Source organism: Etheostoma cragini, chromosome 2 (genome assembly GCF_013103735.1).
Source record: "Etheostoma cragini isolate CJK2018 chromosome 2, CSU_Ecrag_1.0, whole genome shotgun sequence".
Taxonomy (NCBI): Eukaryota; Metazoa; Chordata; class Actinopteri; order Perciformes; family Percidae; genus Etheostoma; species Etheostoma cragini.
This window is the reverse complement of record NC_048408.1, coordinates 2,660,328-2,671,316: the sequence shown is the minus strand read 5'-3', so window position 1 is coordinate 2,671,316 and position 10,989 is coordinate 2,660,328. Positions and strand designations below refer to the sequence as shown.

The 10,989-nt window shown below is 39.4% G+C and overlaps 1 protein-coding gene across 5 annotated transcripts in view; it reads left to right on the top strand.

Moving 5' to 3' along the window:
* Positions 1–10,989, top strand: part of wdr17 (WD repeat domain 17) — a 75,964-nt gene that overhangs the window by 12,403 nt on the left and 52,572 nt on the right. For 4 of the 5 annotated variants that reach the window (XM_034860492.1, XM_034860517.1, XM_034860509.1 and 1 more), the window contains exons 2-8: positions 2,231–2,359; positions 5,517–5,700; positions 5,805–6,035; positions 9,358–9,468; positions 9,761–9,901; positions 10,227–10,349; positions 10,749–10,936. In XM_034860492.1, the coding sequence (XP_034716383.1) occupies positions 2,237–2,359; positions 5,517–5,700; positions 5,805–6,035; positions 9,358–9,468; positions 9,761–9,901; positions 10,227–10,349; positions 10,749–10,936 (1,101 nt within the window). In that variant the 5' untranslated portion in view covers positions 2,231–2,236. Of the gene's footprint in view, positions 1–1,899; positions 1,998–2,230; positions 2,360–5,516; positions 5,701–5,804; positions 6,036–9,357; positions 9,469–9,760; positions 9,902–10,226; positions 10,350–10,748; positions 10,937–10,989 lie in introns of those variants that run through there. The other variant, XM_034860501.1, reaches the window with a different exon arrangement.

Genomic DNA, 10,989 nt, shown 5'->3' with positions numbered 1-10,989 from the left:
CAGGTGTAATTGCAAATAGTGATTAATCCTGATTAATCCACTGAAAATTCTGATTAATTTGATTAAAAATGTTAATCAGTTGACAGCCCTAGTGTTTACCTTTGTTTTTAACAAGCCCCTCCACCTACTTCAGTTTAGCCTCCTGTGTAATTTCTTTTAGCTTTCACCTCTCTTACAACAACAGTCAGAGCAATTTAAGACTCCGGTTAAATGCTGCTGTCCATAGTGAAAGGTGAATTAAAAAATTGTATTTAAAGAAATTACATAATGAAAACGTTTAGTTATTAGAAATAAAAGATTCTTAAAATCATGACACAATTTATTGAAAAGATATGATAGCGTGATGAAAGCGCATGACTTTGGTGTGGAAGATCTGGGTTTGAGTCCCACTGCGATACATCAACCAATGTGTGCCTGACCTCTGACATACAGTATATAGCAATTGGAAGTCTCTTTAGATAAAAGCTAAATGACACGTAATAATAATAATAATAATAATAATAATAATAATAGCTTAATATTTATATAGCTTAACATACTCTTTGAGTTGCAGTTCTTTAGCCACAAATCAAGTGATGTTCCTAAAATAGGAATAATATTGATATAATGCAGGTATTGACACATCATTGTCAAGGTTAACACAACATATCTTGGACACCACAACTAAATTATCTAGCAGAGAAGACAAACCAAATCATACCCTACAGTAAAGGAAACATACATTAACACAGGAATTTGAAAACATATAACAGTGGCTTTTGTGCATCTGGAAATTAACATAACATAACATAAACCAGGTGGAGTTAAAACAATCATCATGTTTCAAAGACATTAGCTGGCTGACAAACACAGGTACATTTTAATTATGGGATGTCCAGAAAGGTCCACTTATAGTATTACACTTCCTTGATTAAATTGCCAAGTGGTTATTACTGTGACAACTGCACAACAGAGACATTTTTTTGGAAATCAGCCAATGTTCTTGTCTGGCTATCACCAGACTAAGCCAAGCTCGATAGATTTGAGATTGAGCATTGGTCTGGGGAGTCTGCTCTGTATTTTCTCTGTACAGGGGTGTGACCAACAGGCATAGTTCAAATGACTCTGTACGCAATTGGAAAGTCCTTCAACCAATCAGACCAACGATCCGGTGACATAGAAGCGACAGCGGCATCAAAGGGTTTGCTGTGGTTTGGTGGCATTTGATGGCCACTATGTTGCATGTAAACAAGAGGCTGCTTGGTTGCCACTCTATTGGCATTGTGTTAAACTTGCCAATAGTGCGCTAGGTAGATAAGCCGTTTTGTGATTGGTTTCCGCAAAATTGTGAACTGAAGCAGGATAATTAAATGTGCAGGTCTCCAGACTGAGTAAGGCAAAAACAAAGTGTCGGCGGAGTGGGCGGGCTTTACCCAGTCTTCCAATTTTCATAAAAGTCCAAAAAATTAAATGGATTTAACAAATGTAACAAGTACGCCCGGCAGGTCACAGTTCTTGCTGCAGGTTCATAGACATGAGCTGCTCTTACATTTCTTTGGGTGGGTAGGAGATACAAATTTCTTAATCTATTATCACTTCTAAGGATATCTTTAGTGAAGATGCTTTTGAAAAAAAAACTGCAGATACAAAGGAGTTGGTTAAATAAAGATCCTTTTGCGGATTGCTAAGACAAAAGAAAATTTTTCTGCAGGAGTCTTTTAAAGATTGTTTTGAGGCTGTGTAGTCACTACAATGCATACAGTCCCACCATTCGGACATACTGTATGTTGAATCCATTCCTCACAGCAACAGTATTCACTTAGTGAATACGTAGCAGTCTTAGCCAATCATAGCACAGATTAATTCAATCCTCTCTACACGTCTCTGTTTCTTTAATCATCTTATCATCTTCAGCCTGTGGGTCTACCTAGTATTTGTAAGTACAGTATGTTGTGTGTGTGTGTGTTACTCTGGTACTAATAGAACTATACACTGTAGTTTCATCTATCCATAAGAAGGTAAGATCTGCTCATTAGTAATTCATTATTTACAAAACAATTGTTTGCTACTGCCATACATTTACATCTGAGATCAGTGCTTGTTTTTCTACAAAGGTGGATCCACCTAATCAACATTCAACAGAATATATTAATACACAGAACATATAAAGCTGTGAAAAAGATTAATCTTTGGATTTGTAAAATGTCCTAAATACAACATAATTAGCGTCTGCATGTGTTTGTGTCTCTAGGTGATAATGACCAAGGTGAAGCAGGTGGGGTTGCTGGCAGCAGGCTGTCAGCCCTGGAATAAAGATGTGTGTGCTGCTAGTGGAGACCGCTTTGCCTACTGTGCTACTTTGGCTATATACATCTACCAGGTGAACTGCCATGTGTTTATGTTCATGAGGGTGATGAATGCTTGAAATGTTTTATACCACAGTAACGACAATACAGTTATTTTTATGTGAATTCAATTTAGAATGATAAAATAACGATAATATGCTATTTGATTATTTTCTTCTTGTATTTGAAACTTCCAGACACAAAACAACTACTTCACACGAGACAAGTTTAATTAAAATACAAAAGACTCATTGATGTTCCTGAGTAACAGGTGAAAATAAATAGCCAGTCAATGCAATATGAAATCACACACAATTTTATTTTAGACTAAAGGACCACTAAATGAAAAAGGCCACTGTCAATATGAATTGTTGACATAATAGTGTACAGAAAAGGGGTTGGACAAAATATTGATACAGCAATATATCGTTGGCCTTCTTTGTGCAAAACAAGAATCAATAAACTGGCGCAAAATAAAGATATTTTTATTAATAAAATAAGGCGCTAATTTTTGCTGCTCTCACAGCTCTCTGAGCTTTCACAGAGATACCTTTTTTTTCTAAATACTGTAGATCCTAGGCTATTTATTTCAGATAATTTTCATTTACATGTGTTGCAGCTGTATGCACAACATACAACTTCAACATTAGAGGATTGTAGCACAATATGGATGTGAAAGCAGTTATAAATAGCCTATGTGTCTATTAAATTTGTTTTGATTAAAATCAACAAATAATCGTGATAATAATCGCGATCACAATATTGATCAAAATAATTGTGGTAATCATTTTGGCCATAATCGAGCCCTACTTAACACCGTTTAACGTTAGCTGTCAGCATTTTAACCATGTTTAATCCAGCTACTAGCTAATGGTAGGCTAACGTTACCTGTGTAGTGTTAACTAACGTCATGTGCAGCGTTGCTTCTGTTGACTGTACGTCCGTTTCACAGCATCAGAGGTCAGCGCAGGCATTTTTAGTTGCACCGAAATCCACGTTGCTATTCGGTCCAGTAGATACTGGTGTCATATTTGCACCAGGTTTCAGTACCCAACCTTACGCACGTCCTTACAGCAGAGGCCCGTTATAGAGACATTCTCCAGTTTTAAGACAGGACAAAAAAAGCATTAAAAAAAACAAAGGATCATCAACAAGATCAAAATTCACCAAAGCTGCAGCAATACATCAGTACCTACACCACCAAGACCATTTGACCACATGAAGTCAGCCCCTTCCTGGCATCCAACACATGCCAGGTTAATCAGGGGCACCCAGCACCAACCACAGCCCCAGCAGCAACAACTTGCTCTTATGTGTATGGAGTTTATATTTCTTCAACTTTATTGTTAAAATACTTATGTATACTTCAGGTATGAGATATAGATTGCAAAGGCCAGTTTAGCAGAGGAATTTAGCACCGCTTTGCCAGCGTCCCCCACCGCCTACATTAAGCAACTGAAGCAGACGTACCTTGGCTCCCAGCACTGAGATGCCGGTGCCCTTGTCGTATATGCCTTCATCCAGTAACCGCAGCAGTTCTCTTTAGCCTGTGGCTCCTGGCACCTGATGCCAGCGCTTGTTGCCTAACTTCAGCAAAAACAACAGCTCACTCTATCAGGTGCTCTTGGTGCTGGGATGCCAGCCTGCCGCCGCTCTCTCTGGTCTGAACTCTGGGCGCCTAGATACCAGCATTTGCCACCTACCTCCAGTAACAACAGCAGCTCACTCCATACAGTGCTATTGGCCCCGGGATGCCAACCCTCCTGCGCTTACTTCCAGTTACCACTAGGGCTGGGCATTGTGCACTGTGTGTCTGTACAACGTTCAACAACCAAATAGCAGCATTATTCAATATTTGTAGATGCCTGCCTAGTGGCTCACTGATGCTGATGACATTTACGCCTTAGGTATTGAAATTTGGTATTGATAATGGCGATTTAAAACTAATTAGGCAACTCTGTCTGTGCCTAAAAAGTATTGGATTTGTTACCCAGGCCAAGTTACCATAGCAGCTTGCCCTAGCCAGGGTTCCTTGTGCCGGGATGCCAATGCCCCACTGTGCTTACTTTCAATAAAATACGCTGGTCAGTCTAGCCAGGGCCTATGGCACCGGGATGCCAGTGCCCACGGGCACTTACTTTTACTTTCTGTGACACAGCAATTCAATCTAGCTGGGGCTTCTGGCACTAGGATTCCAGCGCCCCTCATGTCACGTACTTGCTCTGTCCACGGCTGGGAAGCTGCTGCTGCCCCGTATAATTACTAAGTACTTCAACCATGCAGGTTGAAACCCAGTTCCACAATCTTCATGTCTGCTTGGCACGCTCTTACAATCCCCATTTCGCAAATCTCATCAAGTGTCCCAAGACAGTTCAAGATGTGCCTAACTCAGTCCTTGCTCAGCCTTTACAGCATCTGGAATGGAACAACATCTTACATGATGAACAAACTTGCTCACCACACAACATCCATCTGCACAAAAATGCAGCTCATTCTGCTGGTTTTGGGAGTTTCTACATGGAAGATGGTTTGCAGCAGAAAAACCCCAAGCTCACATGTTTAGAAGCTTGTTCCTTCCTACAGTGACTCACCCAACCAGTTCCTCCATATTTTGCACTGATGTTCAACATGTAAATCTTGCCTTAACACTCAGATCTTTGAATCCCTGAGCTACTCACAGCTACAAATTCTCTTGTCTCTCCGATCAGCTCAAAAGGACTCCCTACCAAAGCCTCCCCATAGTGTAGTCAACGTCAAGTCAACTGAAGACTACAAGCAACTTCACAATTTGCATACCAGTGACTTGCCTTGCATTCCAATCATGTTTCATTACTAAATTGTTCAAACGTATCTGGTTGAGGGTGTAGTCCTTGCTAGTAAATTCATAGTTAGAGCGATATTGTGATCAATCATTATAGGATTGTTTAGCAATTTGTTATATTCTATTGATATTGATCTTTGAAGATTTGCTGTATTGTGATGTTGGTATCGTGAGCCATGATCTTGTATCGTATCGTGAGGAACCGCTTAACTATATGATTTCTTTTTTTTTTTTCTTTTTTTTTTTTTTCTTTCAAGTGCCTACAGTTAAGGACAGAACTGAATCACTCAACTGAACCTTCAAAACAAGGGAAAGATCTGTATTTCCCCTTTCTTTAATTCCTTGTCATTAACTCTCTCTTCTTGTTTTAGTTGGACCAGCAGTACAATGAATTTAAGTTGAGGTCCATCATGTCAGAGCACAAGAAGACCATAACAGCCATCAGTTGGTGTCCTGACAACCCTGATCTGTTTGCATCAGCCTCTGCTGATAACCTGCTCATCGTATGGAACGTGTCGGAACAAAAGGCTGTAGCAAGACTGGACAATACTAAAGGTTAATGGATGATCTTTACCAGGTTTTATTGGCATACTGGCGTGTAAGACTACTGCACTACCCTCCCCTCCATAAAATATTACAGTGTCTTATTTCTTTCACAGGTGTCCCTGCATCAGTAAGTTGGTGCTGGAACTTCACTGATGGAGTGGCGTTTGTCTCCCAACGTGGTCCACTATATATTTGGGTATATGGAGGGCTTGACCCTGGGGTTACAGTACATAAAGAAGCCCACTCCTTCCTTTCTGACATCTGTCTCTTCAGATGGCATCCCAACAAGAAAGGCAAATTGGTATTTGGACACACCGACGGTAGTTTGTCTGTTTTTCAGCCAGGTATTGATGTTTTCCTCAACGTATTACAATTTAGATTAAAGCACATTCTTATGCATGCATTTGTACATGTCTTGGGACATTTCTTCAACTTACATTCATTGCTTGTAGGAATATACTCTGAGGCTAACTATAATGTATACTATACATGTTGTGGAAATAGGACTATTATTTTAATTTAATACTTAACTAGTTGCAGGTCAATGTTGCAGTTTCTCTGCCAGGCAGTAATTTATAATTCATTATACCATGGTCTGGTTGAATACTCAGCTTGGGTGAAAAATACTCTAGCTTGTCTTGTTGGAAAAATATTGTCAGATTATACATATTTAGGGGTCCAAGCCCAAGGGGGCTGGGATTCAGCTTTGGAACCCTATTAGTTTCCCAAGGTTTCTTATGCTTCTTCTCCACCTAAAACTGATACTACAGCCTAAACCATACATGGTGGGAGGTTGCTGTTTTCAGGACTGGTCCTAATCCCCGCAGGGACCTGGGATAAAACAATTCAGCCACTTTCACTGCTAGGTGGCACTAGAGCAGAATCCATATCCCTGCATTCCCTGAATTCAGCTGAATCTCCTGCACGCCATTTCCGCCTGGACTTTTATGCGTGAAAAATCGTGATTTATCATAAACCTACTTTTTCATACTCCTACTAGACGGTGCAACCGAGCTGCACAAAACTTGGCACGTAGCATCTCCAGACCAACCTGACAAAAAGTTATAAAAACATTTTTTTTAATAATGCACAAATTACACAATGTATGAGAAAATTGCTATTGCGAATCCCCACAGACTTTACAGTTCGCAATTGAAATTTCTTGACATTTGCCTCACCTCTGTCGTTCTTTGGGTTCTACTTTTGCATGCTCATCTTTTGCAGGCTTGCTTTTGCAGGCTCCGCTACTGCTTGCAGTTCTAGTTGTTGTTCTTCGCCGCGTAAAACTCCCACTTTAAGGACTGGTCAAAACTCTGCATGGACCTCAAGAGCAACAATTGATCCACTTCCACCACTAGGTGGTGCTATAACAGACAAAACACTTTTGGCCCTATAATTTCCAAATCGTACATCGCACATTCAAAAGCCTTGTAAGCAGGGGGAGGGAACTCATATTATTAAAAAAAAAAAACTCATAAAGAGAAATTTTCATGCCACGGGACCTTTGAACTTAAACAGCTGATGTAAGTAGAAACTGACTGCGAGCTTATTCTTTACTGTTTGGTAATTCCTCTATTATGCTTCAGTAAATCACATGGTTATGACACATTTGTTAGCCTATTTTAACAAAAGCGCCTGCTACAGAGCCATAACATGAGCTACAAGTAATGGAACCTTTTATACATTGTTGTGTTTCTTTAGAAATAAACAATTGACAAATAAAGTCTTTAAACGCTTCAGATGTAAAGCTATTCACTGTCAAAGGGACATCAAAATCGATGGCAGTGAATGGCGATTGAGTGCTTGGTAGCATCAAAATGGTGCCATAGTAGCTATGCTTTGTGGATGCTCGCTTACTCCCTTGGCAGGGGCGATGGTGAAGCCTCAAACGCACTGAAAGTGATAATTGACAGGCCCCATTTGATGCTTCTATTGCACACTGCAGGCATCTCTTTAGAATTGCCAACATCATAGAAAAGGTCGCTCCTTAAGCAAAGGTAATATACTAACCCTATCAAAGTTGCATTAGACTTTCTACCTTGCCGGACAGAGTAGTAAAACATCCCTCATAGGCTATGTGCTCACCGCTGCTGCAGAATTTTTAGTGTGTTGCACACAATCATTAATATTGTCTGCTCTTGTGTATCAACATAAAAATTTGAACAAATAGAAGACTGTAGAGAGGATCTCTGCGGAGCACAAGAGGCCAAGGTAGGCAACATGTTAAATAAACCAAAAGGCTTGTGTTTATCTTATCTAAATTTTCTTAAAATTGTAAATTATATTAATAATAAAACACATTGTATGTTATTGTCAAGATTAAGTGTCATAAAGGCTCAGGTTTAAGGCCTGCAATCCAAATGGGCCAAAGAAGTAATAGTTCTTGTCACAGAAGTTCGGATCAGTCAGGAATAGGTGTGTCTTTAAATATAAATAGCTATTTACAAACTGTGTAGGTTGAAACACACACGCCTCATTCAATACAATCAGGAAAGCAAACTCGTACAAATAGGATATAATTAAGATCAGTGTACGTGATGGAATTGGCCATTAAAATGTGCAAATTTGAAAAAATTCCCCGGGGGTGCATGCCACCGAACCCCCCCTAAATAATAATAATAAAAAGGTACCGTTAGGCACTGGAACCGAATTGGAGGTACCGTTATTGGCAGGGCCGGTGATTGCTATAAGCGACCTAGGCAATTGTCGAGTGCATCAAATGTGTTTGGGGCACCTTCTCATACTTAGGTCTACTTCCCATTAATAATAGAATTAGAATGACGAGCAAAATAAAATGTGTTAATAAACATCATCATCCTAGGGCGCTCCCTCAGCCACACGTTTACTTGTCACCGTGAACCTGATTATTAGATTGAATTGGTGATTATTGTCAATCATTTCCTAATTGGGAGGGGAAAACTAATGCTTTAGTTCCTGTGACGTGACGTGACGTGACGTTTCTACCGTATCAGCAGAGCAATCACGTAATGCACGGCAGACTATGGTGCAAATGGATTATTTTCTGAAATATTGTGACTTTATTCTTGTAATAGCCTATTGGATTATCACTTTATTTTTCTCAAAATATTATGACTATGAGAACATATCTCCAAAGTTGTGAACATGAGCAGAAATCTCACTCATTTATCTTAAAAATAAAAAAGAATAATCACAATGAATAATTGTCATTTAATGAGGTTAGTTAAAGACAATAACAAAAGACGCAAAAGAGCTGATGTGTGCTGACTTGGTTATAATTAGAAAAGAATAGGAGGAGAATAAATAGATGAAAGCAATACAGAATGCCTGAGAGCCTTACTACAATATATTCCATTATGTTTTTATATTTGGATTGTAATTCCCTTGGATTGTTGTTTCCCTTTACATAAAGATATTTCCAACATAAATTGATTCAGAAAAAGGTCAAATAAATAAATAAATAGGAGCGTACTAATTCACCAGAATGCAGGAAATGTAGGTATTTAATGCTCAAAATTTTCAGGGAGTGGACCTCCAGACCCCCACATCATAAGTCGCCATGCACACAAATCTGGAAACACAACATTGGCCTTTGGGTGAGGTTGGTTGGGATTATTGTCCAAGAAGCAGAGACATGTTTCCGTAAACACCCACACCTTCCACATCTGTCTGTCCTCTCTTGTTTAGGGAGTAAAAGCCAAAAGCATGTGCTGCGTCCAGAGACATTAGAAGGGACAGATGAAGAGGACCCAGTCAGTGCTCTGGAATGGGACCCTTTATCAACTGACTATTTACTAGGTTGGACAAAAAATATTAGCCCCAATATCACCAGGATTTTGTTAGCTGAAGTGATTTGATTTTAAAAGGAGAAAAAAGACTTGCAAAAAGACCCACATAATATAGAATAGTAAAGTAGATTTTTGTTTTATAGTACAGTTATTGTTGGAGTATTTTCAAGTTAGTATAAATAACATGCTAGTAATCAACACACTTAATCCGGTCTATTCAGTTATTGATTATTACCAAAATCTCTGAGACTATGATTGCAACTTCAAGATACTAAAAGATGAACACATTGTCTCTATCACAGTGTCTAACCTCCATAATGGTATCAGGCTGGTGGACAGTGAGGCTTTGGCTTGTATCACGTCCTTCTGCTTCCCTTCAGCTGCGGCATCAGTTCAGTGTCTGGCCTGGGTCCCCTCTGCACCAGGCATGTTCATCACCGGAGGTAAAGATTGTGTATTTTTGCCTTGATGTGTATACTGTATAGACTTGCCTTTTAACCTCAAACATACCAGCCAGCTGTGGTTGCCACAGTTAATGCTTTCTATGTAAAGATGCATACTTGCATATTAATGAGTACATTTAGCTTCTTAAAACCACAATAATACATAGTATTACACAAATTTAAGATAATTGATGGAGTTCATATTAATACCACCCATGAATTATGAAAGGACACGTTTACAGACCAAGAACAATATCCATCACATTTGGATTATGAAAGAGACCTTTGAATTGTTTAAACTAATTTGTCTTTGTTTGTCTGTTAGACTCCCAGGTTGGAGTGTTGAGGGTATGGAATGTGTCTCGCTCCACTCCATTGGACAGCTTTAAACTAAAAAAGACCGGATTTCATGCATTGCATGTCCTCAACTCCCCTCTTGCCAAGAAAGGTAAAATTTAGGATTGAAACCTTTGACCTTACGCGTGTGGTATAAACTTAAACACCTGCGTAGCAGTTTAATAGAACCCGAGTTGCAGGGGTCGTATTATTAGGCTGGTGTCAAATCTTGCAAGTAGCCTACAAGTTTATACAAATCCAAAGCTTCAGCTAGCAAAGCACCATAGATGAGATTGAATGACTGCTTGATACCCAGACAGCGTATTTATTTCAAACACTGAGCAGTAGTACTTTTCTTCTTGTGCTTCATTTGATAAGCTTAACAGCACTCTGTTCCTGAACTAAGGTTTAAACTAACTGTTAAGAGATTCAAGGATTATCTTATTTAAGATTTCTAGAATAACACTATAGATAATTCTTCTTTCCATTGACTTCCTCCCCTTCTCTATAGCTCAGAGTTCCTGTACTCCCAGTAAAAGCCAGCACACCAGTTCCACCAGTGAGGCTGTTCCTCCCCCAACACTGTCACAAAACCGGTCCTTCTCTCTGCCTCCTGGCCATGCTGTGTGTTGTTTCATGGATGGAGGGGTGGGACTCTATGACATGGGAGCCAAAAAGTGGGACTTCCTACGAGATTTGGTATTCTATAACAACATTTGTAAAGTCAACAGCCTACACTTGCTTCTTTAGAC